Source organism: Mustela lutreola, chromosome 15 (assembly GCF_030435805.1).
Source record: "Mustela lutreola isolate mMusLut2 chromosome 15, mMusLut2.pri, whole genome shotgun sequence".
In the NCBI taxonomy this organism is placed as follows: domain Eukaryota; kingdom Metazoa; phylum Chordata; class Mammalia; order Carnivora; family Mustelidae; genus Mustela; species Mustela lutreola.
This window is the reverse complement of record NC_081304.1, coordinates 56666991-56694910: the sequence shown is the minus strand read 5'-3', so window position 1 is coordinate 56694910 and position 27920 is coordinate 56666991. Positions and strand designations below refer to the sequence as shown.

The 27920-nt window shown below is 42.2% G+C and overlaps 1 protein-coding gene across 1 annotated transcript; it reads right to left on the bottom strand.

Moving 5' to 3' along the window:
- Positions 1-856: 856 nt before the first annotated feature.
- Positions 857-25083, bottom strand: MYH1 (myosin heavy chain 1). The gene is made up of 39 exons (XM_059147303.1): positions 24975-25083; positions 23082-23320; positions 22847-22990; positions 22586-22742; positions 21452-21479; positions 20585-20699; positions 20408-20500; positions 20210-20273; positions 19440-19538; positions 19246-19349; positions 18957-19095; positions 18661-18779; positions 18421-18570; positions 18136-18306; positions 17062-17371; positions 16895-16965; positions 15674-15761; positions 15474-15591; positions 15052-15175; positions 14827-14963; positions 14479-14734; positions 12051-12293; positions 11781-11957; positions 10819-10964; positions 10649-10739; positions 10173-10562; positions 9448-9574; positions 7717-7835; positions 7377-7573; positions 5900-6083; positions 5460-5625; positions 5246-5370; positions 4522-4830; positions 4232-4435; positions 3796-3921; positions 3535-3705; positions 3164-3268; positions 2945-3040; positions 857-1118 (listed from the first exon to the last, which is right to left on the bottom strand). The coding sequence occupies exons 2-39, from the start codon at positions 23283-23285 to the stop codon at positions 966-968; spliced, it is 5820 nt and encodes a 1939-aa protein (XP_059003286.1). The 5' UTR covers positions 23286-23320; positions 24975-25083; the 3' UTR covers positions 857-965.
- Positions 25084-27920: the final 2837 nt, after the last annotated feature.

The following is a 27920-nucleotide window of genomic DNA, read 5'->3' as shown; positions in this document are numbered from 1 at the left end:
AAAACGAGGTGAGCAGGAGGCCCAGGCTACTCTCAGCCATGTTGCTCTGAAGTAGTGATAACAGTTATAATCAGGATGGTGGTTTGCTGCAGTTCTGTAGAAAAGCACAGTGTCACAGTCCAGAGACCAAATAATGAGAGTAGGGAACTGACGGGAAACAATTAATTGGCCTTCCACTACTGTGAACGAGACTGGGAGAAAGCCTTGTAAGAGTCACAGAACTTTCCAGAGAAAGCATAGATACTGCCAATGTATTCATTCTTAACTCCCTCCTGTTTCCTGTTCTAATGTGACAGCAAGGGAGGACCCCCAGGAAAACCACTTAAACCTATTGCAGGGAAAAAAACACTAAAAATCTCTAGAACTAGAAAGTCCGCAGAATGTATTTCACTCTCAAGGGATCCTAATCCTGACTTAATAGTTGATATATTTATAGTGGAGAGTTTGCATTTGGAGCATTTTTGAGTGTCCAAATGTTTTACTGTTTCATTTATCTTATGTAGGTAATTACTATTTTATTTTTACTCAATCTTGAGATTAAAATAAATTACTTCATTAACAGAAATCAGCCTTTTCTGATAACTAGCTGGTGTTTTGCCCAGTGAGATTGATCATATGCTATGTTCTGTATGCCTCATGCCCACCTCTAGGCCTCATCTGCTCCCCACAGAGACAAGTGTGGCATTCACTATCAGGGATTGGCCTGCCTGTTCCTATCATGTTTTATTCTTGGTGACTAAATCCTGCTCCATAAGATAAAAGCCAAAAATCTTCCTTTCTCTCTCTTTCTTTCTTTCTTTTCTTGATGCAGAAAAAGATTAATTGACACAGCTGGGCAGGGGAAGAGTCTCACAAGTTATTTGCGGATAAATTTTTTATCTGCAAAAAAACAATGTAGAAAACAGAGTGACAAAGATGTTCACATTTTGTGCATTTCCTTGGTCACTGTTTAGCATTTCGTTGAATTACTCTTCACTTATGATTTTCGTGTGGACCTCCCGGCTCTTCACCCGCAGCTTGTTGACCTGGGACTCGGCAATGTCAGCCCGTTCCTCAGCCTCCTCCAGCTCGTGCTGGAGCTTGCGGAATTTAGCAAGGTTGACGTTGGATTGTTCCTCCTGAGAATGAATGGAGATGCATTTAGGAGGGAAAAGAGTTAAGAATTTCTAGTTTCTTAGGTCAGTTGGTCTCAAATTTCTTTTTACTTAAAAATGCTTCACTCTAGTAAACCTTAAAAAAAAAAAAAAAAAAACTAGACTAAAGCTCTTGAATTTTTTTTTTTTTTTTTTTTTGTATTAACTCCTCTCATGCTTCTTGAACTCATGGATAAGAAGGAGGGGCAGGGGGACAGGTGACATTTGCTATCAACATTCCTAAAATTTCTCCTTTTGAACATGTAAACATCTTAGAGCTACTACTAAATATGTCAGGTTTCCAACCTCTTCTCCCCCCTCCCCACTGCCAGAGTTTGGTGAATGAACCAAACCTTCTAAAACACAAAACAAAACCTTCAAAAAAAGCCTATATTATATCAAGCTATTAGCCTTGAATATTAATTATTGCCCCTTGAGTATTTGAGTGTAACTTATTGCCATTTAATGCAATTTAGAAATGAAACAAAATTTGTTTCCCAGAATACTCTTCAGTAGTCTCTGATGATGTTCGAACAGATAAGCAGTGAATTTGGGAAGGTCGGTTTGGGTTTAGTCTTTAGTAATTGCTCTTTTTTAAAAGGCTTATTGACAACAGTTCAAAATATGGCATTCAAGTTCAGAAATTAATAAAACTTAGGATTACTAAATAGTAGAGTGTGAATAAAACCTCAGATCTTCCTGTTACAGATGAGAGAAGTAGGGGTTAGAGACACACATTAAGTCACTCTCTCTCCCCCTTTATGCCCTGCTTCCCACCCCAGACTTTAGAGGTCAGCCAAATAATGAAAACCACTAATGAACAGAGGAACTAATTTGTGATGAGTAGGTATATATAACCATTCTTACATATTTAGAAAATTTTGTATTTATTATTTTAAATAAATCATAGGTTGGGGAAATGAGATAAGGTGGAGTGCCAAGAACCCATTGGTCTGAACATGAGCAAGACAGTCTGAGCTCCAGACTTAACTGTTCCCTTGTCACCTTCATTTCTGTATATGTTGGCATTTCAAAGAGTGTTTCCATAACAGAATTCCTATTTCTTTCTTGCCCTGTGAATCTGTCCCTCCCTTAGTTCCCCATTGTAGTCTTTGTTGCACCATCCAACTGGTTTCTCAAACTGTGAACTTGATGAAGTACCCCTGATTTCTTTTCTGTTACCTCCCAGGGCAACCAGTTAGCACATCCGATAGTTTCTCCCTCCAGAATGTACCCTGAATCACTTCCCTCTTCTCTATTTGCTTCACTACTGCCCTCAGGCAAGCCACGAGCCTACCTGAAAAGCTTCCTAGAATGTCATCCTGTACCCACCTATGTTATTGGGCAGTCTATTCTCCACAATGTATCCAGAATATTCTTTTTAAAAAGTATAAACCAGGGCATGACTGAATAATTTAGAACCCTCCTGTGGCTTCCTAGTGTCCCATTGTACTTAGAATGTGATCCAGACTTCTTACCAAGACCTAGAAGACCCTGTGATCCGCCTCCTCTTTTGCTCCTTGACCTGTTCTCTACTGCTCCCTGTGCTTCTTTCTGCTCCTTGAACCAGACTCTTGTCCTCTTAAGAGCATTGTGTTGCTCTTCTCCTTTCCTGGAAGTGTCCCCTGGCTCATCAAGTGGTTGGTTTCTTCTTGTTCTTCAGAACATTGTTGACCCATTTCCTTTGATCCTTCCTCATTGTATCCTTCCTTCCTCTCCTTTCATTCCCCTAACTAAGCTGGGTTGGCCATACTGAAGTCTGGGGCTGGGTGGAGGGATTGTATGATGACTCCAAGGGGTTCAGAACTCACCGCTTCCTCAGCTTGTCTCTTGTAAGCTTTCACCTTCGCTTGCAGTTTATCCACCAGATCTTGGAGTCTGAGCACATTCTTGCGGTCTTCCTCAGTCTGAAATAATATTTTGGAGGGTGGGTCTCTTGAAAGTGCAAATACCATGAACATTTTGTTGTACATTAGCTTTTTGAGCCCTTGCAGACTAGGGTGAAAACCTAGACAGGCCATTTTCTTTACCTGGTAAGTGAGTTCCTTCACTCTCCTCTCATGTTTGCGTAGACTCTTGACAGTTTCAACATTCCGCTTCTGTTCACTTTCAACTTCTCCTTCAAGTTCACGGACCTGCAAGAAGATAGGTATTTTAAAAAACATTTACAGTGATCCTTTCACTCAGTGTATTTCTGTTTCTTCAAATGACTTGCAGTGCTTCTTTTACTCTGCTTTATGTGTATTTTGATGCCCTAGTCTAGTTGTACCCTTAAAAGCTCTTGGGCAGGAAGGAACATTTCTATTCATTCTGTATGTCCCAATCATTCAGCAGTATAAGGTACTCAAAATCAAGAACTGGATTGGAATGAGGTGGGAAATATGCTGATCAGAAGACCCACCCTGGCCTCCAGTTTCTGGATCTGCTTCTTCCCGCCCTTCAGGGCCAGCTGTTCAGCCTCATCCAGACGGTGCTGCAGGTCCTTCACCGTCTGCTCCAGGTTCTTCTTCATGCGCTCCAGGTGGGCGCTGGTGTCCTGCTCCTTCTTCAGCTCCTCAGCCATCATGGCTGCCTGATGAGTGGTAAGACAAAACCAGTTGAGAGAGCTGAACGAGCACATCAGGATTCAGATTTGACCACCACCGTGCTGCCCTCTGCTCACATCAGTGATGGCCTTCTTGGCCTTCTCCTCTGCATTGCGGGCTTCCTGGACAATGTCCTCCATCTCTCCCTGGATCTGGGAAATGTCTGTCTCCAGCTTCTTCTTGGTGTTGATCAAGCTCGTGTTCTGGTTAAAATATCAAATTTAGAAATATTTAGTACTTGAGAGAAAAATTAAGATGCCAGATTTTTAATGAACTCACAAACCAATTAATTAAGTAATTAGTATCCCTCCTTGTTTCATGAATTATCTGAGATGACACTATGTTTTTAATGTGACTGGATGTCACAGTATAGATATTGTTAACCCACAAATATAAGTATTTTAAATTTCATCCTACATGAAACATTATGAATGCATTTTTAGGTAATACCAAGATATGAACAGGAATTTAATTTTCATTCCTTTGTATTTTTCACTATTGTGTTACACTCACCTGGGTGTGCAGGAGCTGGACACGCTCACTGGCATCCAGGAGCTCCTGTTCTGCCATTTTCCTGCTCCTCTCAGTCTGCTCCAGAGTGGCCCGCAGCTCCTCAATCTCGGCCTGCAGCAGGTTGGCTCTGCGTTCCACCATGGCCAGCTGCTCCTTCAGGTCCTCCTGGCCCCGCAGGGCGTCATCCAGGTGGATCTGGGTGTCCTGTGGGATGAACGATCACTGGGACACCTCGTTCTCGGGGCTGCGGTCACCCCAGCCACTTGGGGCCATCTTTTGAACGTACTTACTTTGAGGATGCCTTGGGTATTCCTGTAGTTCCTCAGGGCCTCTGCAGCCATGCGGTTGGCATGGTTCAGCTGGATTTCCATCTCATTGAGGTCTCCCTCCATCTTCTTCTTGAGCCTGATGGCATCATTCCTGCTCCTGATCTCCGCATCCAGGGTGCTCTGCATCGACTCCACAATCCTGATGTGGTTTCTCTTCAGCTGGTCGATTTCCTCATCCTTCTCAGCAATTTTCCTGTCGACCTCAGACTTGACTTGGTTCAACTCCAGCTGGATGCGCAGGATCTTTCCCTCTTCATGTTCGAGAGATGCCTTTAATGACAGCAGGGGGTGACATTAGCAGGGAATGGGAGTTTACAGTATTCTAACAATAGGAATTCATTCTTGCTCTTGTGCTGCCATAACACATATTTTTCTGTTGTTCTGGAAATTTCTATAATGAGTTGTTGGTTTTATATATTTTTGTCTCCCCAGCTAGATAATGCCCTTGAGGGCAGGGGGCAGGGACCTTAACTTATTCATCTTAGTTTATTTTCAGTGTCTAGCACAGTTCCTGACATACAGGTGCGTTATTTGCTTGCATTGTTGATTCTCCATCCTCATGCAGAGTACACAGAGTCAGAATTACTTTTTTTTTCCTCTTAATTCAAGAATTTCATCAATTCTTGCATGCAATGGACTCTAATTCCTCTTGTAATTGTTTTAGAAGGTACAATAAATTTTCTACCTCTGCCTCCTCTAAAGCGGCCTGAAGTTCAGACTTCTCTTGTTCCACTTGTTTCTTTATCTTCTCCAGTTCATGGATACGTTTCCCTCCTTCTGCAATCTGCTCCGTGAGGTCAGAAATCTCCTCTGTTGGTGAATAAAAATATAAAAGTTTATTCAGTGAGGGAAAATATTTTTTCAAATCTTTTGTTACAGAAAAGGTGAAATGTACTCACGTTGTAAATTCTTATTTTCCCGCTTCAAGGTTTCAAGATGGTCTAAAGATTCTTCATAAGCATTCTTAATCTTGAACAACTCTGTGCTAAGGGAGCGGGACTCCTTTTGGGAAGCTTCAAGTTCAGCATGAGTTTCTTCATACTTCTGTTTCCATTCTGCCAGGATCTAGGGGCAAAGAATGGTTCAGAAATTTAATGGATAAAGTTGATGGGATGGGGGCACCATGTATTCTGGCACTTGTCAGAGTTGAGGTGATCTGGGACTGTCAAATCATTATGAGAACAGTAGAAACCATAGGCATTGTTCCCCTCCACTGCCTCCTGTGGAGTAGGAGCTACTGAGAACAGCCCTCACGTGATCCGAGTAATGTACACTGAAAGTAACAGGCTGGCTTCCATCCTGTGTTGAATACTGAGCCAGAGGCTAAAATATGAGTTACCTTGTCAAAGTTCCTCTGCTTCTTGTCCAGGGCAGCACAGGCTGCGTTGGTTCTCTCCACATCAATCATGAGGTCCTCCACCTCATTCTGGAGCCGCTGCTTCGTCTTCTCAAGGGAAGCGCATTTGGCGTTCACGGCTTCTACGTGCTCCTCGGCATCCTGTAGACGCTGAGCCAGCTTCTTTCTAAAAAGTAAAATAAGGACAAGAGAAGTGAATGGCCATTTGTAGAATTGGATGTTTCAAAGTAGGTACAAAAGAGTGATTTCCACAGCCAGACGCTCAATACTTTGGTTTTCCAGCTTGTTTTGTAGGCCCAGTTCTGTGTTAACTCATTCTTACTTTCCTATGAACCAAATACTCAAAACAGTATAAATTTCAACACTGCCGTACTTCATACTCCTGCTTTAAGGCTGTCTGTTATCAGCGCAAGCAATATTTTCCCCATCAAGATGGCTGGTTTACTTCTCCTCTATAGAATAATAATATCTGCCTTGAATTACTGTTATCTTTGTCTTATCTCCACTGAATTTTCATCTCCAGAGGGTAGAGTGTGTATGTTGCTCATCTTTGTTTTCTTGTAGGCTGTCACACATATTAAATGCTCAAATGTTGGGTGAATTGAATTTAAATGAATGAATTTGACCTCAAATCAAATATACTTGATTTTGGCTAATTGTGTTTTGGCTAATTGTGTCCCTTATTTTTCTTGGTTTACAGTAATCATTTAATAAAAATAAACTTTTCCAAATCAATATCAATTTTGTTTGGTGAGCTCCACTCAGATGCTCTTCTAAGGCATCCAGACACCATGATTCCAACTACATAGTTGTACATGGGTCACAGGATAAACAACTAGATCTCTCCTGAAATTTCTGTTGAATGAGTAGGTTTCTTCTTGTCCAGATTTCTCTGTTTTTACAGTTCAATCTTGAACCGTTTGATTGCATTGAATATTTGGTCCCTTATGAAATGATGTGTTTCCTTTCTTATTGCAGAACTTGTTTTTTTTAAGTCTTTAACAATATATGTCTTTGTTCCCCTACCAATAACCATGTTTTTACATCTCAGAAGGAGGAGCTGTGTTCTGAGGCCCAGTTATTTTTTTCCCTTACACGGCTAACACCTTGAACTGATTTTCCCATTAGTGGCTGAGAGGGAGGAAGGGCACAGGGGAGTACAGTTAACACTTACTCTGTCTACAACTTTGTGGCTAGAAAGATGTCAAAAGTTCCCCTTTTTAAGAGCAGTCCTTCAGGTTCCTTTTGCCTTGTTTGCTTTCTTTTTTCTGCCTTCTCGCTTAATTTCTTTTCCTTCCTGCCTAGAATGTTTGTCTTGCTTTGACTTATGATCATGCATGTTTTTTCCTTGGCTTTTCAAATTTGTTTTGGGAGCAATAGACATTTTCCCATACAGTGCTTATGGCAGATATGCTTTGTTATCAGAGATATTTTCATTTCTGCTAAGTCTAGGACATACTTGGCTTCCTCCAGCTCCTCCGTGCGCTGGATGGCGTCCGTCTCGTATTTGGTCCTCCACTGGGCCACCTCGCTGTTGGCCTTGGACATTGCCCTTTGCAGCTCAGCCTTGCCCTCCTGCTCCTCCTCATACTGTTCCCGCAGCAGGTCACAGTCGTGGCGGGCTGATTGCAGGGCATGGGCCAGAGCACTCTTGGCCTGAGAACATAGAGATCAGAGACCTAATTTGATATCTTTAAAGTGACATTTAGTCCCTAGGCTCCTATAAGCCATCAGAAGACAATCTATAGAAGTAAGAGAAATAAAACCTGAAAAATAGGGTAATGACAAGTAGGGCTTACTTTTATCTCTTCTTCAAGCTGCCTTTTCAGTTCCTCGATCTGTTGTGTGAATGCTTGTTTGCCTCTTGAGAGCTGAGAAACTAAGGAGTCCTTTTCATCTAGCTGGCGTGAATATTCACCTGTTAAGACCAAGATGGAGAAAACTCAACCTCACTTTGGAAATTAGCTCTGGATTAAAAACTGGAGCAGGGAAAGGGACCTGAGTTTGAAATACATTGGGGAGTATAGATTACAGCAAGCCACCAAGCTCCACTTCAGTTCTGATGAGCAAATCTATGTAAAAATGAGAAGTATGGAAAGCTTGGAGGCTGATTACATACTTAGTAGCAACGCAAGATATTTTGAAAGATATGTAAGATTATATATCACAGGGGAGCCTGGGTGGCTCAGTTGGTTAAAAGGCTACCTTCGCCTCGGGTCATGATTCCAGGGTCCTGGGATCCAGCTGCTCATCAGGCTCTCTGCTCATCAGGGAGCCTGCTTCTCCCTCTCCCTCTATCTAGCACTCTGCCTACTTATGCTCTCTCTGTCTGTCAAATAAATAAATCTTTAAAAGAAGATTATTTATCACAGTAGAAATTGGTCAAGAAGCATGTAACAAGAGATGTTAATATTTAGTAAGAATCACAACTTTCTTTTTTTTTGCATGCCACTAAGTTAAAGAAGGAACTTAGAAAAGAGTCTACAAGGAGGATTTTGATACTTTGAGAATACAGACTTAAAAAAAAAAAAGATTTTATGTATTTATTTGACACACAGAGAGACAGCAAGTGAGGGAACACAAACAACGGGAGAGGAAGAGGGAGAAGCAGGCTCTCTGCAGAGCCGGGTGCCTGACATGGGGCTCAATCCCAGGACCCTGGGACCATGACCGAAGTCTAAGGAAGATGCTTTAATGACTGAACCACCCAGGTGCCCTGAGAATACAGGTGTTTTTTTTTTTTTTCATGAAGTCTACTAACTACCTGTATAACAACAATAAAAGCCTGACTTTGAACTTTGTCTAGAAAGAACAATACTTGAATGCATGTGAAAGAGTAAAGTGGTTCTTCAACATTGACCTGCTTATCACTTTAGTAGTCCAGATGACCCATAAAATAATTTCCATCTTATTACCTCTCACTTGGGGAGGTGGAAATTTGGTAAAGTTGGATGGTTTGATTAGGGGACAGAGGAAATGCAGAGACTCTCCAATTTGGATAGTCAAAAACTCTACAATCATCACTTAAGGCTCTTGGGCTGGGTTGTACTACTGAATTTCTCTGCGTGACTGTGCGAGCTAGCAGCATTTGGCCAGACTTCAGGGAGAAGAGAGGAGTAAGCATTCCTGGACAGTCACTTCATCACTGCCATCTCCTGTCATCTTTAATATGTGTATTACATTACACAGACTGTTGAGGGTAATAAAGTAATAAATAACTTGTGTGAGCATTTTGAAAAGTGCAAATAAATACTATGAAGCTACACTTTTAATTTGATAACTTGATTAAAGTCAAATGTGCTTTAAAATGTGTAGAAACAGAAGAGCCTGGATCTCTTTAATGAAAGTCACGATTACAACAAAAAAGAAAGCAATCTATGACAGTGGTCAGTGATTTGTTCATAGTGGTGGTGACAGGTGTCTCCCAGGAGGGTAATATGTGATCTCAATAAGTCAGTGCAGAGTTTTCCAGCGAATTAAGCATCCAAAGGAAATTTGTCATTCAAGGTCAACACTAATAAATGGCCCACCTGATTCCGTCTGCAGACGCGCTCTCTGAGCCGTCAGGTCATTGATCAGCCGCTGCTGCTCCTCTTCCTTGGTCTTAAGTTCACTCACCTGGTCTTCTAGAGTGCGACACATCTTTTCAAGGTTCCCCTGCATTCAGAAGGTGGTAGAAAGCTTCTCAAGCAAGCATTTGGACCACAGGAATTTTTCATAATTTGAGCACTCCACAGGGGCTGTGGGCCCTGTGATAATACACTATCTTTACAAACACACACTACAGAGGCCTAAGATTATTAAGGAAAGAGTAACAAGTGATATAGTCCAAACATGCCACCAGTGAACTGCTTTGTGAATTCAAGTCTGTACTCAACTGGTTTTGTCTCTGATGGGAGAATAATGATACTTCATTTAATTCTGGGCAATTTTTTTGAGGAGCAATTTATTTGTGCTTAAGGGGAAAAACAGAAACCTTATCAAGGTGAGGTGTTTTTAAAATCCCAGAATGTATAGTCCAATGGTATTTTTTTATTTGGAAGAGCTTAACTTCCCACCCTACTGTTCTTTGGGTGTGGCTGTTCTCACAACAAAAATTGAACGCTTGGCCTATCACACCCAAGTGCCCTTGCTCCTGCCTGTCTCCTGCTTGCACTGTCTGTATGTAGTCTCCTGCCAGTTACTAAGGATTCCTGAGCCTCTCACTCACCCCTGTCTCATAGAAATCTCTTTAAGACTTAAACCATGATTGCACCTTGGCTTTGGAGACAGTCTCCATGTTACTGGCGAGGTCATCGATCTCCATCTTCATCTCGCTCTTCTCCTTCTCCAGCTTCTGCTTGACCCTCTGCAGGTTGTCTATCTGCTCCCCGAGCTCGGCCACGCTGTCCGCGTGCTTCTTCCTCAGGGTGGCCGCCGTGGCTTCGTGCTGCAGGGTGGCCTCCTCCAGGTCCCTGCGCATCTTCTGGAACTCGGCCTCGCGCTTCTTGTTCATCTCGATCTGGGCGGAAGTGGCCCCGCCGGCTTCCTCCAGGCGCTCGCTGATCTCCTCCAGTTCCCGGGAGAGGTCAGAGCGTTGCTTCTCTGCTTTGGCTCGGGAGGCCCGCTCTGCCTCGATTTCCTCCTCCAGCTCCTCGATGCGGGCCTATGGGTGACACATCAACGTGAATGCCAACTCATGACAGTTTTGATTCCTGGAATGCACAGAAGGAGTGGGGGGGTCCGACTCACCTGTAACTCCTTGATCTTCTTCTGTAGCTGCATCCCAAGGGCCTGCTCATCTTCAATCTTGCTTTGCAGATTGCTCATTTCAAACTCTTTCCTGTTGGAGGAGCATTTTATGTCAGTCACAGATATAATAATAGTAATTTCCCATTGAAAATTTTGTCCTCATTGCTTACTTTTTGAGTTTCTCATCGAGTTGCTGCTTATCATTTTCGACATCCATTGTGGATTCTTGAGCCAATTTTAGGTCTCCCTCTAGTTTCCTCTTTGCTCTTTCTAGATCCATTCGGATTTTCTTTTCTTGTTCCAAGGATCCTTCAAGCTAAAAGTTAATAATGCATGAATACAGTTCCTGGAATGTTACCACCTTTCATCGAGGGTTGGCCTTGTAAACATTTGACTCCTGTCTAACCCACAGCTTATTTTTGATTTTTCTATTCATAAGACTAATTTGTTCCATCCATTCCATTCCCTTTGCTGAGGAGTCATCACTTAGAAGGTGAACCATACCTCATTACCATATGATTATAGTAAACTGCTAGGGAAATGCCATCCCTTCGGAATCCCCCCACTGGAAACCACTGTTACTAGTGTTTCACCATACCTGTAGACACTGCAGCAATGTTTCTAAACCATGACTTCTTCCAGGCCCTCTCTTACTCACATATTTACAGTGGGTTCTCTACTCGCTATAAGATCACATTTAACCCTCAATGCATCTTGCTCATTCCTTATTTGGAATCCCCTTCCTCACTGTGAGAGAAAACCTTCTAGATATTTACTACTACTTTGCTCTTGCTCTGCTCGCCCCTTAGAGTACTGTCTCTGTTTCTTTCTGGCCATTTGCTTTTTGATCCCAACCAAAACCCATTTTGTTTGTACAGCTTTTCCTGATAAACAGAATAACCTTCCTTTCCCCTATTTCTTTTTACCCATACTGTCTGTTACCTACAACGTTCTTTATTGATTTTTTTGACTCCATGGGTGTCCATCTTAGACCTTGAATCAGGGATAATGTTCTACGCTACTTATTCATTGGAAGCTCTTGAAAAGTACCCATTATATCATTAGAATGTAAACTCAAGCTGATTTTATTACTAAATAAAAAAATTATTTTTTTACATGATGTTAGGCTTACATCATCTACTTGTTGTTCAAGCTTGATTTTAGCCTTGGTCAGGGTGTTGACTTTGTCCTCTTCTGCCTGCAGGTCATCCAGGGTCTGCTGGTGGGCCTCTTGGAGGGCTTTCTTCTCCTTGGTCAGCTTTGCGATGGTTTCGTCCAGACCTGCCATCTCTTCCGTGAGGTTTTTCACCTTAAAAAATTAAAAAGAGAAATGGTAGCTGTGCTAAAGCATGTTAGTAGGGTGGTAGAACGTCTGCATGGTAGAACAGAATATGATGCATACCTTGTTCTCTGTGGCGTGCTTCTCCTTTTCAACCTTGGCCAGGGTCAGCTCAAGGTCGTCAATGTCTTTCTTGAGCTCTGAACACTCATCCTCCAGTTTCCTCTTCTTGGCTGTCAGCTCAGCGTTGATCTCCTCCTCATCCTCTGCTCTCTCAGTCACCTCCTTGATCTTGGCCTCCAGCTGGATTTTGGTTTTGATCAGCTGGTCACATCTTTCCTCTGCATCAGCCAAGCTATCTGCTTCCTGAAAAGGGATAATAGACACTTTTAGATTTTAGTTCTCTGGACATTTTCGTTTTTTTTTAATATTTTGAAGCCAAATAAGTAAATTGTGTTTTAAACCCTTGAGTTAATTTTTATAAGCTTTCCATCATCTAGGAGATATTTATTGGGCACTTATTATGGCACTGCAGATCTTTTTAAAAAAGAATTTAAGTCAGGGCTCCTGGTGAAATTAGGATACACTTCTATTTGCTAATGATGAGGTTCAGGACATACTGTCCCTAAATACGGCATCTTGGCATATTGTATGCCATAAACTGAAGGCATTTGAGAAAATGGCTAAAGTAGGAAGCCCATTCTGACCTCCTCCCCTCATCCTTCTTCCCTGAAACATGTGAAAAGTACCTTCCTGTACTAGGAGGAAACAAGACATTCTTATCACCAGAGATGGGAACTGGGGGCCAAGAAGGTTGCATAAACAATCTTTGTTAAACTAACATTTATCTTCTTTAGTTACTTCTTCACCATTTACTAGCCTGTGCTCAAACCCCTTTGTCTTGTCAGTTCTTCACAAATCTATCATTTGTCTAAAGGATATACAAGCTTCTTGCTCTGCTTACTTCTTTGGGTCTTTAGTCTCTTGTAAAGACTTACATATACGTGTAAAAATCAACATGCTTCTCTCCTGTTGATTGGTTTTTAAATATTCAAACCCACCCAGGGACCTTATTAAGAGGGTCCAGGAAAACTTTTTCCTCCCTTACATGATGTCACCTACATTTAATGTGTTGGTATATAATTTCAGATTAGTCACCTTTCTTTATTTAATATTTATTTCCAGAAAGCTTAGTGTATGAAAACAAAATGATTGGGTATCCAGTGGATTGCCCAGAGGGAGGGGTAATACAAAGAAAGTGTCTTAAAGGGAAGATGTCCTACAGAGTAACTGGGAATTACAGGGAACACATGGAAGAAATAAGGGGAGCTGAATATGTTCGAAGGTGGTGCATAGAGAAGTAGCGAGCATGTTTCTCATGAGAAGGAATAAGGGTTGGAATAGAAACTCTGTAGGAGGAGGACCATGTCTCCTTCAAGTTGTATCCCTAGCAGTTGGAATGTCCTCATGTATTTATTAAATGTGGAGAGTTGAGAGAATGGTGCTGAAAAGTGGTCATACTATTCTCAAAAGAGAGGAGTATGCTCAGACCAAACTTAGATATGCCCTATGGTGGCTAACCATAGATATGACCTAACCTTAGATATGCCCTACGGTAGCTAACTGGCTCTCCAAGGTGTGATGAACCTTTCTCCTCAATTTAGGAAACCCTGTTGTACATGAACTATAGGGAAAGACACAATGCCAACCTAGGTATGTACAGGTAGCTCATTTTTCTTTAAATTTTCCAGTTGAGTGTTCCAAGTATAAATACCCAACTGGACCAGTGTCAATTTGCTTCTGAATTCAGAGGACTACTGGGTCACTCTCAGGGCTTAGGTTGTTGGTCTTAGTAGCAAACTGAAAGTTTCTTTTCAAATGACTTTTTGAAGAGTCAAAATCATCTGAATCACAAAAGTGGGTTAGACAGTTGTGTTTGATCAAATATTTCTTCCCAATCTTCTGGATGTTTATTGGGACATTGGAACAAGAATATCAAACCATATCAACCCATACGAGAGTATCTCACGCTTTACCTAAAAACTGACACACTCTGTAGAAAGTATTGCCATTATCCTTGCAATGACTCTATTATTTCAGGTACTGGAGAGTTTCTAAAGATAGAGTTGAGAAGTTGGTTTCATATTGGTTTGTCAGTTGGTTTCATATTGGTTTCAAGTTGATCCATTTCCATCACAGTGTCTCCTCCCTCCCTCTGTAAATATTGTTTTTCTTTTCCCTGGTCTTATGTGCTTTTTTCAGTAGGGAGAGTCTAATGGAGCAAAGGTCACCTCACTTTTTGCTCAAATTTTGCTAGTAAAAACATTAGGGGGAAAAGGGAAGTGCTTTTGTTTTTTCCTTTTCGACAGCAAGAGATCCTACCACAATGCCTGGTAGTAATGTTCTGTCTGGGATTGTGTAGAACTTCTAAGGAGTTGTGAATTTGGAAAGATTGATAGTCCCTTAGTGAGGTGGAATCTAAACCTTTCTCCAGCAACTGCTGAGCCAAAATGTTAGCATCTGATTGCAAGAAATGGGCTCTGATACTCACAGCTTGGACCTGGAGCTGCAGGTCGTTTTTCTCTTGCATGAGAGCAACCATTTTCTCCTCCAGCTCTTTCCTTTTGGCCTCAGCCTTTGCAAGGTTTTCCTTGGTCTTCTCAAACTCTTCCTTCATGTTGGCCATCTCCTTTTCTGTTTCTGCGCTCTTGAGGAGCGGCTTGATCTTGAAATACAGCTTCATCCAGGGCCAGTGCTTGACGTTCATGAAAGCACGGACATTGTACTGGATGCAGAAGATGGACTCTCTGTGATAGGAGCAGAAGTGGTCAAAGTCAGGTTCCAACAGGAAGTAGAGTTAGAAGGGTCAAGGGTACTTGTAGAGTATCTCTGTTAATACCTTCTCTCCACCATCTTCTGGTACTCCACTCTTGCCAAGTACCCTCTGCACCTGGCCTGGGTTCTAGTAATCAGCTGGGCCAGCTTCTCATCTCGCATCTCCTCTAGGAGTCCCAGAAGACCAGCTTTGAAAAAGACCTATGCATGGGAGGAGTTGCAGATCAGACACTATACAGAAACTTCACAGGGACAAGAATAGCATCAGATAGGCTTTAGAGACCATTACCTTGGTGTGACCAAATTTATATTGGGTGTGGTCAATGTCAATGGACCCAAGAAGCTTCTCAGAAGCTTTCTTGCTGTCAATGAACTGTCCTTCGGGGATAGCACTTGCATTTAATACCTTGTATCTGTTTAGGCCAAGAAAATAAATGATAGAGCTGTTGTCACCAACAAGACGACATCTTGCCTTACTATAGAAATGATGTAGACTCTGTATAGTCCAGCAAACATAAATAAATAAAGAAATCATAACCATGTCTTCATTCTCTGTATATCAGAGGGTGTCAAATTTTGGCCTGTCAATACAGCGCCTGCCAAATGTGTTTCTCTTTTCTTCAATTATAATAGAAAGTATAAAGGATTTTTCCATTGAAACAATTAAACTAAAAGAACCTCTTCAGATAATTTGCAGTGCGAGAGTCTGACCTCTGTTTGAAGTCTGCGTAAAGGATCCTGCTTGGGAACCCCTTCCTGCAGATGCGGATCCCTTCCAGCACCCCGTTACACCGCAGCTGGTGCAGGACAAGTTCATGCTCCATGGCCCCTAAGAGGAAGAGCACACATGCCTCATTTCATGGTCTAAGGCAAGCATCCTGGAGTTTGTTCAGGCAACAGGTGGGTCTTACCTGGAGTCTTGGTTTCATTGGGGATGATGCAGCGTACAAAGTGGGGGTGAGTGCTCCTCAGATTGGTCATCAGCTTATTCAAATTCTCCTGTGGAATTTATGAATATTTGATTTGAAAAAGCACTGTTTCTGTATATTTATCTTCACAGACATAATCATTGTGATATCTGTGATATTCGCTCAGCTCTAATAGTATCTAGTTATAGGATCCAATAATATCTAATTCAAACACTATCTGAATGTGTCCAGATTTGAAAATGAGGAGTTGGAATTTCCACATTCTCAAAATGTCCTTCTTTTTCCTGTTTTCGTGCATGATAAACATACTTTTCTGTTAGTCATTGAAGCGGTCACTGCTGCTGAATTTCCTAGTGTGTGTTGTAGCTTGAGTATGATATTCTAAATGTAGGGAAACATTCTACCCAGACTCTCCGGTCTAGCTGTGTGATTGAGCTTTACAAATAATTCAGTGTCTTCTTCCAAATCTCTAATTTCTTTCTTTACCCTATTTTCAATTGTATCTGCTTCTCTATCACATTCTTACTCCTTATTCTAATTATAGAGCTATATCCTCCTGCTCATTCCACAGAAAGTGGCCTTTTAGTGCCTCACTCTGGGAATTGGCAGAACACCAACAGCCATGTTACCAGGTATGAGAAGAAGTCTTCCAACTTGTGGAAATACTGGTTTTTCAGAATAACTAAAGCTTTTGTTATTACAGATGGGATTGTCCTAAGAAAGGTAAATTTTCCTTTAAGAGCTATTTCTTATTGCATCTGGTTTTTTAATTCCTTTGTTTAGAATCAGTCTCCAATTCCCAGCAGGGATCTTCTGTCATCAGCTTTCAAAGTCCACTCACTTCAGTTCTGAGCCAGTATACACCTAGGCACGTACATCATTTGGAGGCTCTCACAGTCTCCAGCAAGTCTCATGTTTTGCCTAGTCCTATTCTAGCAGAACCTTTTAAATGTCAATGACCTTATTTCCTGGCCCCCCAATTTAATTTTACCATCTGATGCTGACTTGTGCAATTTACTCTCATCCCTTTTGAAACCTTGTCTCCTATATACTGATCTGTCTCTTCCAAACAACCCCGAAGTCTCTAAACTGCTCTACCACCACCCACTGACTTGTCTCTAGAGTCATGTCCGGTTCTGGAATCCTTGCAAGATTATGTCCCTTTCCCTGAATCTAATAAGACATAGCAAAGGCATTTCATACCCTGAAGAGAGCAGACACAGTCTGGAAAGAAGAACCCTTCTTCTTGCCACCTTTCTTGCCACCGCCAGACTCTAAGGTGGTTAGAGAGAGCACAAGCAATCATTGCACAGGCTTCCTTAGTGTGTGTTTGACACATTAAATAAAGGATGACTTCTGTTGGAATTTACCTGCTTCAGCAGCTGCTGCCCCAGAGAAGAGGAAAGCCAGAGTCTTCAATGAAGACTTCTGGTACAGCCCGACCACGGTCTCGTTCAGGGGGTCCTTGTTCTTGTCCAGCCAGCCGGCAATGTTGTAGTCCACGGTGCCGGCATAGTGGACCAGAGAGAAGTGGGCCTCAACCTTGCCTTTGGCAGGCTTGGGCTTCTGGAAGTTGTTGGACTTCCCCAGGTGCTGCTCATAGAGCTTGTTCTTGAAGGAGGTGTCTGTGGCCTTGGGGAACATGCACTCCTCTTCCAGGATGGAGAAGATACCCATGGGCTGAAAAGATGAAAAGAAACAAATGCCTTTCAATTTTGTCTGCTTGTAGAAATAATATGTGACATCTTGATCCTATTTGAGTAAATTCATCCTTTAATTTCTTACAATTAATGAAAATTCATCCCTTGGTTCATAAGTCGTTACATTTGCAAATATTTATTGAGTGCCTATTGAGATCCAAGTTCTGTGTTGGCTCTGGGATGTGATGGTGAGGGAGAGGAGCAAACGCCATACTCTCCTGGAGTTTATGTCTTGCCCCACGGCTCCACAGCCGCATTTCTCCCAAGTTTGACTTGCAAACTAGTTGGATCAGAAACCCTTGGTGAAAATGCATATTCTAAGGATCCATCCTACACTTCCCGAAGAGTTTTCCCAGGGGTGAGATTAGGGAATTCCGCAGTTTTATTAAACACTTGCGATGAGTCTCAAACTGAATTTTGAGAGCCTCTGCTTTAAGTATTAGAAATTCACATTTCAGTTGCCAGTAAAACTGAATCTAAGAATGACAAAGGGAAAATGAGTGAAAAATACTCTTTATAGTATGCTTTTTTAGAGAAAGGTGGTTTTAAATATAAGGTCTTGCATTGCCAACTATCGGGAAATGGAGATTTCTGGTTGCTAGAGAAAATATTCACTCTCCTTTTACCAGAATATCTCCCTCAGAATTAGCAAAAGAAGGACTTTTCCTGATTTTATTTATGAGTTGAAGTCTTCTAAGATTTTTCTCAATGGTATAATCCGTGACCTGAAAAAAGGAAGCGAACCTTCTCAATAAGCTCAATGCAGGCAGCCAGGTCCATCCCAAAGTCGATGAACTCCCACTCAATGCCCTCCTTCTTGTACTCCTCCTGCTCCAGCACGAACATGTGGTGGTTGAAGAACTGCTGCAGCTTCTCGTTGGTGAAGTTGATGCACAGCTGCTCCAGGCTGTTGAACTGGGTGTTACAAAGAGCAAGAGTTGGAGTGAGTCTGGAAAATCCAGTGGGGACTCTGCAAAGAAGACACAAAATGGAAGGGCCTTACAAAGGCCATTTATTCAAACAACTCACGTCAAAGATCTCAAAGCCGGCGATGTCCAAGACCCCGATGAAGTACTGCCTGGGCTGCTTGGTGTCCAGCTGCTGGTTGATGCGGGTGACCATCCACAGGAACATTTTCTCGTAGACGGCCTTGGCCAGAGCACCCACGGCGTTGTACACCTTTGTGGACAGGGTAGTGATTGTTGGTGCTACTGAAGACATGTTGTGAAGGCCTGGGACAGGTATCATTCACTGAGGTCACACACTCACCTGCTGCACAGTCTGGCCTTTGGTGACGTACTCGTTGCCGACCTTGACCCTGGGGTAGCAGAGGGCTTTGAGCAAGTCAGCAGAGTTCAGGCCCTGGAGATAGGCCGCCTTGTCAGCAACTGCAGAGACAAAATTCAGGCACCCTGTGTGACCTACTGTGGGTCCCACAGTTCATGGGGATAGAGTGATGAGTGAACCATTCTATAGAAAATCTGTATGGGGGTGAATATGCATACGTTCATCAGAAGCTCAACTATAAAGAAGACATGAATTTGGAATGATCTTGTCTGTATTACCTTCGGTGCCATCTGGCTCAGCCTGCTCCTCACGCTGCTTCTGCTTGAACTTCATGTTCCCATAATGCATCACAGCACCTGTGAGCTTGTAGATGGAGACTCTTTCATCAGAGGTGAAGCCCAGGATGTCAATAGCACTCTGCCAGGAAAGATGAGAGGACAAAAGTTAGGGCAGAAGACACTAATTTATTCAGGAGAATATATAACTTATCCTTAACCACACCTATAGAGGAGTGTTATTGTCATTTCATACATAATGGATTAAAAAAAAACTATATATGTGACTTACATCTGTGGCCATCAGCTCTTCCTGGTCATCAATGCTGGGCACTGTGATCTCCCCTTGACTGACGAAGGCATAGTCATATGGGTTGGTGGTGATCAGGAGCATTTCTGGGTACATAGAATTCAGGGTATGTTTTCCATCAGGAGTTGTTAATAAAGTGATTAACTTCTACCTTATAAATTTAAGCTCCTTCTTACCAATTAGGTCTGGCTTCTTGTTAGACATGATTTGATAGAAAATGTGGTAGCTTCTTTCCGCCTTCAGCTGGAAAGTAACTCTAGACTTCTCCAGAAGATCTGCAATGAAAAGTAGACACTGGTCAGGAGGAAAAATTGCAAAGTTCCTGAAGTGATTTTGGAATTTGGGATAATTAACTAAAAAATCTCCCTGGCCTATTGTGATTTCAGCTGAGTGTTGTGCCTCTACAACATAGGCTACATATTGTGCCTCTATAAACGCCATCACAGGTGCTCTTACCACCTCCAGAAAGAGACTAAAGCATGCCTGGCCCAAGACATAGACATTTCTCATGCAGAAGATCATTGACATTTGGGATATAATTGATTCTGGAGAACCCCTCCCTCCTCAGGGTCTTTTCTCACTTTATTATAGAGGAACCACTGAGAGCAACATTTATCAAGCCTCAGGCTAGGAAGAAATCACCCATTCTCAACTTGAAGGCAACTCATTTACCCTAGTGTTAGTGTTTTCTTAGAGAAAATTGAAATCTGTTCTGAGGCTGGAATATCTCAGAAAGCCCCATGGCTCCTGGCAGTTCTTATAGAGTCATTAGTTCATGACTGGGATAAAGCACACTGTGGGCTATGGATAGGAGGGCATTAACTACGGGCATGTTTGGCAGCAGACTGGTGTTTCACAGGCCCTGGGCTCAGCAGGAGCTGCAAAATGTTCCTCCAGACCATCATTTGTCATTCGTAGATTCTGTTTAGGAGGTCCTGTTACTCACATGTTTCAATATCAGCAGAAGCCAGTTTTCCCGTGGTACCAAAGTGGATCCTGATGAATTTACCCTTGCAAATAAAAATGATGATGTTACATACAAAACTTGAAGCACTCAAGAAAAATGAGATGGAAATGATAATTCAAACATGCTTTCTCTGGCATGGAAGGGCTGAGAAGATCCCTCTGTGACCAGGAGACTTACAAAGCGAGAGGAGTTGTCATTCCTCACAGTCTTGGCATTGCCAAAGGCCTCCAGTAGGGGATTGGCACTGATGATTTGATCTTCAAGGGTCCCCTGCAAAGGCAAGAGCGGTCCTTATCTCCCGGGCTCCAGACTTCCTGAGAGCCCTGAGAGTCTGGAGTCTGATCCCAGACCCACCTGCATTTTGCCAGAGGTAGGTTCCTCCTTCTTCTTCTCCCCAGTGACTGCAATTGTTGCAAAGTACTGGATGACACGCTTGGTGTTCACAGTCTTCCCTGCACCAGATTCTCCACTGTCAAACAGAGACCAAACGTACGTGAGGAATTAAGCTGTGTGACAAATCAAAGAACCTCCATCATCAGCATTTACTACCTTACGCACCCATTTTTAATATGTCTTTGTCAGTTTCTCCCCACTCTTCTCTTCAGCCTACTATAGCTCATATTATTTCTGTTGCTTTGCACTGACAAAAAGTAGGGGAATTCATTCATTATTCACCTAACACATATTTCTTGAAAATGTGCCAGTCTTGTTTGTAGGTGCTGTGACCTGGGCTGGGGGTCCAAGAGGCAGCCACCCAACGGCTATGTGGAAAATGAAAACATAAAAAACAACAAATGTAGTTCCTCAGTTTCCTTAGACAAAAGACATGGCTCAAGTGAAGTCTTTGAAGGACTAGATGTTTCTCAAGTAGGCCTTAAATAGTGGGCCACTGGGAATAATCCCAAATGGCTCAGTGTTCAGATGGCTATATGTTATTCACTGCCGTGTACCAGGTCCTGGCCATGCACAGAGAAAGGATTTATAACCCCTACTCTTAAGAAAGTTCTGGGCAGCTTTTAAAACTGGACTAGCATATGACAAAGTTTAGGCGATTGTTATTTTACATTCTGATGCAGTCTAAACCCTACGACACAGCACAAACTGTATCCTGTTCCAGGCTGAACAGCATTGCTTCAGCACGAGCACTAACTAATTCGTTTTAGTGTGGCATTCTCCCCATGCGAATAAAATACCAATATATCCCAGAATAGTAATACATACGTGATTAAGATGGACTGATTCTCCCGATCTAGGAGAAAGACAGTGGACAATCAGCATCATACCAGTTACGCAAACAGAACTTTCTATAGGGAAACACTTGGGGCATTGACTATAAATACTGTGTCATTTTGAATGGAGTTTAAAAATTTATTACTGTAAAGTTATATATATTATTCTTAAACATTTTAAGTTGAAGAGAAACATAAAATGTTGTTATATCTGAAATTCCTTAAGCCCTCGTAGTTAAGTGTGTCCTTCCGGTTTAAAAGAATGAGCAGTACTTTCCAAAGCCAGACATACTCTGTAGTTGTCTGCTGTGGATTTCAGAAGCATACTCTCTGCTGATTCATGCATAAAGGAGTGAAAAATGCAGAATATATGAAGGATTTGGATGGTAGTTTAATAGGTTTAAATAGTGCTCATCAAGCCAAAGTTGAGATTTGGTTTCTAAATGAGTCAGTTGGACTCACAGAATGGGGGAGGTGGGGGAGAGAAAGTATCATAGGCCGTAACCCTAACTCTGATCAGTCCTGTCAAAAGTGTGCTATCAGGGCAAAGAAAGATCAGGTGAGGAGAATGCCCCAGTCAGAACAAAAACGCTTTTAAGGGGGCAAAAAACAACTTATGTTTCTGTGCATGTTCAAACACCATCTTCATTCAATTCATTCATTCATTCATTAATTCATTCATTCAAGAGGCTATCTTCTGTGGGATGGTCTCTGATGATGTTAGAGGTGACAGTACTCCTGAAAGCATCAGAGTGGTAGTCAACAAGGAACTTGAGCACAGAAGGATTTTTCATTTCCATTCAGACAATATGATTCCATAGTTAGTTAATCTTAACTATTGTTACTTAAATCTATACCATAAATTATGTATTTCTGCGGAGAATACAAACAAGTTAAGTTTCAAAAGATAGAAGCAGAGGCGTGGCCTGGTAAAGTCAAAGAGGTGGGGTCTAGAGAGCTCAGTTTTAGCTCCAGCTCTGACAGCATGTACCTCTCTGTGCTTCAGTTAACTCTTCTGTACAACCAGGGGCTTAGATTAGATTATCTCTGAAGATCTGTTTAGCTTTAACACTGTGTGACTCTAGGTGGTTAAATAATTTGTATGAGAAACACTTGAGCCACTGACCTGTCAGCATGAACTGGTAGGCATTGTCAGAGATGGAGAAGATGTGGGGCGGGGCCTCCTGACGCTTCTTGCCTCTGTAGGCTGTCACCACCTCTGCATTGTACACCGGCAGCCACTTGTAGGGGTTCACGGTGACGCAGAAGAGGCCTGAGTAAGTCTACACCAAAAATGAGGAAAAAAAAAAAAAGGAGTATAATCATCTCAGTTTTTTCAAAACTGTTAACCAGCTGTCTGAGCAGAAGGCCATGAGAATGAACTCACGTAGATCATCCAGGCTGCATAACGCTCTTTGAGGTTGTACAGCACAGCGGGCTCGTGCAGGTGGGTCATCATGGCCATGTCCTCGATCTTGTCGTACTTGGGAGGGTTCATGGGGTAGACTTGATCATCTTTCACTGTCACAGTCTGGAAAACGGGGAAGATAACGGCTCAGGTGAGTCGAGAGACCAAACACAAGAACTGACAGAACAGGGCCAGCTCCAGGGGCTCCACTCACCGCTCCACCTTCGGTCTTCACCGTCACTTTCCCTCCTTCTCTGCTCTGGATGGTCCCTTTCACAAAGGATTCCTTGGGATCCACCACAAAGACAGATGTCTTGGCATCAAAGGGCCTATTCTGGGCCTCAATGCGCTCCTTTTCAGACTTCCGGAGGTACGGAGCCGCCTCCCCGAAAATGGCCATTTCCTGGTCTGAACTCATGGCTGCTGAACTCAGCCCAGTCGCGAAGACCCTGCCTGGGAGGGAAAGAAAAGATATTCTGGAAATTCAGATATTTGATTGCACATTTAGAATAAGGAAACATTTTTGAATCACTGAGGAACTGAGCGCTTTAGCTTCATGTGGAGTATGACCTCCCTGGCTTGGCTGGAGATGAAATGTCAGCGTTCGTGTTCTGTGCCAAAGCTGATAGGTAATCGAGCATTTGCAAAGAGACTGTGGTTTCTGGCTCATCTGCCATATGATATTTTAGCTGCATTCTCTGTTATATTTGGTATGCATGTTAATTTCTATATACGCGCTGTGATTAGCTTATACAGAGCACAAAGCGAGGATGATGGCAGGTGTCCTCCGGCTCTTATCATTGAGAGCTCTTATCTTCCAGATGGATTATAAGCACCCTGTAGGCGGGGAGCACCTCTCTTTCAAGGCATCCTTCGTGACTCTTAGGATACATGCTGAATACAGGGAAGGGCTCAAAGCTGGCTTTGTGAATTAAAGATACAATAGGCTTATGTTGTGAAAATTCCGGGAACTATTTGTATGTAGTGAAAATCTTTTCATTATAGATTTGGATTCCTTATAGATTTACAAAGGCTACCTGATCAAAGAAAGCAGAACTGTAGGGAGCTTTGCTTTACATTGTTTTGTTAAAAACAAAACAAAACAAAACAAAACAAAACAAAAACTCTGGGGTGCCTGGGTGGCTCAGTGAGTTAAGCCTCTGCCTTCAGCTCAGGTCATGATCTCAGGGTCCTGGGATCGAGGCCCACATTGGGCTGTCTGCTTGGTCCCCCTCTTTCTCTGCCTTCCTCTCTGCTTACTTGTGATCTATCAAATAAATAAAATCTTTAAAAAAATAAATTCTATTTTACATCAGTTTCTCTTGTTTCCACACTTCTGACAAATTTGGCTTTTTCAGTTGTCCTTAATATTTTTAAAAACCTTATAAAATATTATTATGTTTTCCTTATTACTGAGATTCTCATAAAAATTTCACAAAACTTTCTTTTCAGGATCCTTCCATCTCTTGCCACTTTAATATTCATTAATCCTGTTAATAATAATCAGAGGTAATTTGTTTTATAATAATAAAGATATTCTTTCCCAAACTGTGGTGATTTGGATAACACAAAAATGCTTTGTGTTGCTAAAAATGCTCATAATCATTTTTCAGAGCATTTAAATTTTTTTTCCCATTTTATAGACTGTGAAACAACATGAGGATTGAGGCTACTTTTTCAAGGTGCAGGGACTCAATTCATCCAGACAGCATCTCAGGTTTTGTTTTTGTTTTTTTGGTTTTTGGTTTTGTTTTTACAGTATATGGTGCTGAGGAAAATCTATAATATAGGAAATTTATATTTTCTCTATAACTAACACCAAAATGTATTGCATGTCATAAGTTATTTAAAAGACAGACTACAATGCAAAAAATAGAAAAAAATTGTATATAAAACTCAAAATTCTAAGAAAGCATTTTCAGGTATTGCAGAGGATATAACTTAATGAGAACAAGTTTCTAAAATCCCTCTCAGAATTCTTCAAGGGAAACATGATCAACCATGAAATGAAAATGCTTTCATTTTATAGCCCCCTGTGCACTCTCCAACCACTGTGGAAGATTTCTTGCACCCTGTGAAGAATGAGGGAAAAAAATCAGTACCTTACCTTAGAAATGCAACCTGGAAGTGGGTCAGAACTGTAAGAAAAAGAGCAAATTTCTTCTGGTTAGACTCTAACCATTCCCAATAATAGCGCAGTTCTTAATGTGAGAATCAGGAAATGACTGGGAACACTCAAACAGCTAATTAAAATTGCTACGGAGTAAGTTGGAGCCTGTCTGGAAGGGCTGCCAGTTGTGGTGGGGGCCAGGACGTGGGGCAGGGCTTTGGGCTGCCAGAGAGCGCTTGCCGTCCTCAGACAGACCCTGTCCTCACGCACACTCACCTTGCAGCTTTATGAGGAAAGACAAGTCCTGCCCATTCCGAGGGTCCTTTTATAGGGTCAAATATGGAAAACACGTAGCCTCCTCCTCCTTCTTAAAACGTATTTGGCAAAACGTGTTTTTGGCAATGAAGGTCTCCAAGCATAATTCCCCTCATATTAAAGATGTTTGGATATAATTAGAAGTATTTCCTCTCACATTTGGTTAAGTATATGAATCAATCTCCTATAAATAATTCGAGAGGTTAGCCACATGAAAGCGATCTGGCTGGAATAATGTAAGGTGGTGTTTCAGAAAGGGCTACGTTCCGCAGTCCCTGCGCTTTTGTTGCCACCGCTGTTCTGGTTTGCCCGGTCGCCTGCCTGTGAAGTCTTTTCAACTGCCTGCACAATTGCAGATACTAGACTGGGAAGTGAAGTTGCTGCTCTCTACCAGAGTGTCAGAAAAAGATTGTCCGTTCCTCTCCAGAAGGCATGAGTTTTGTGGGCGGGGGGCGGTACAATGTACTGTGCTTTGTTGAGGGTGCTTGGAAATGTGATTTTAAAACTTGCTTTGTAAAGAGCAGCCACACACAGCTGCTTGTGTTGTCTCTGGTCAACTGCCCCCCCCCCCCCCCCCCGCCCCAACCATTCATTGTCAGATCAGACCACTCCCACCTCAGGCATGCTCCCCACTGCTTTGCCTCGCCAAGCTTAGAGGTCCTGCTTCTCTCCGCTTTGAAAAAATGCAAGTTTCTTGTGAAATCCTGTTTCCTCTTTGAAACTCAGGGCAGGAAGATAATAGAAAACAGGGCATTTCTCTTGTCTAAATACGCAGCACCCAGAGTTTCTCCATCAGCTAGCTGCCCGTGGCATACATTTCTCACTTTGCTTACCAATGACACCTGAATGTTGTTTTCTAACTTTTAATTTTTATAAAAAACGATTTGTTTCATTATCTCTTGTCTTGGGTCTCTCTATGTCAGCCTTGTCTGTCTGCGATGGAGACTAAATTTTCTTCATATCCCGTTTTGCAACAGTTCCTGTATTATTATACATACATCTGAATCGATTTAATGACATAGATAGCCATAGGAAAGCAGATATCTGGAGATACTGGGTGCAGTGGTCACGTGATATATTACTGCCTGGAAGGGACGGTCTAACCCATATTCCTCATTTGACTATGAAAACAGCTGCGATCCAAAGAATAGAAGACAGTGATCACAAATCACACAGCAGCCTAGACCCCGGGCCCCTGATTAGCACGCAGCCCAGCATGCTTGCTGCTACCAGTCTTCTACCTGGAGTAGATTAAAGCCATCAGGAAGGGTCTTCCAGGAGACCTGCGTCTGATGGGATCCTTCCTAGCCAACTCTCAACCCGCTTTCTGACCACAGGTATAGCATTTTACTTTCTTACAATCCATGTTGTTTGCCCCCTACTCCAAGCCATGTTCTTTAGCAGGCATCTGAAAAACGGGGGCAACGCTTCTCAGGAACAGAGGACGTGTTCATAATGTTCTCAGTAGGATCTGATAGGCATTTCAAGATCTCCTTTTGACCTGTGCTGGATGGGCTTTGCAGTAAGCTTGTTATAAGATGTTGTTTTTTGCTTATTACTACCAAGTTATGAGGCACTTGAGCATTTACAGTGATGTGGAACAAAGGGAAAGATGGGCCAAGCAGGGAGAAAGGTGATCCCACACTCTTCCTTGGGCCATTGGGACAATGGGAATTCTAAGTACCTGCTAAGCTGCTCCCACATGTCTGATATAAGTCATTCTCCCACAGTGCAATTTAAACCCGTACACTCTTGCTTCTCATCAGGTGGGTAGTTACCACTTAGCTTTTCCTTTATGCTGTCCGGGAAGGTTATACGTTGGGCTATGCATCTCAGTGGAATTCAGATTAGAAAATCTTGATCATCTAGGAAAACATCTCCGAGTAATTCAGATTGTTACAAGTTCCGGGTTTTGCACCACAGTCATACTGATGGTTATGTGTGTTGAACTTACACTCAAATTATCTATTTCAGGACTCGTATTTTATGGACACTCCTGATAATTTATTTTGGCCTTTCACATGATTATGAAGGCAGCCATCAAGTCTGGAAACATAGGCTAATAACTTACTGATAATACATTATAGTATATAGAAGAATATTCTCTTGGCCCCAGACTTGAGAGCAACCTTGTAGCTTTCATAGGGAGAAAGGTCACATCTCACTCATGTCATACCCATTACCTGGTGTGCATTCTCTGACTATATGGTGTATGGGTATTCATGATGAAAACCTTTATGGGTTATTAATAATACTTTGGATTTGTGTTCTTGATAACATCAAGGAAAAGTAATGGTATAGTGTAGTCTGAGTCCCCTATTTGAGAATATAGCCAGTGCCATTTTTTGCATAGACCTGGAAAATTAAGTACATGTCGGGGGGATCAGGAGCTTTCTAGGATCCTATTATATCCTGGTATTAAGGAAAGGTTAGAAAGAAAAGGTGACTTCCAAATTTCTTCCAGAATGGGCTTCCCTGATAGGCAACAGTTTTATAGCCGTAAAGTATTCCTGTAGACTTAAAAGTGAATGCTGCTTCTTAGTGGCAGGTTGAGTATAATTGTTTGATAGACTTATGATTATTCTAGCTTTGACACCACTTTAAGAAAGACCAGTCTAAGGATGTTGT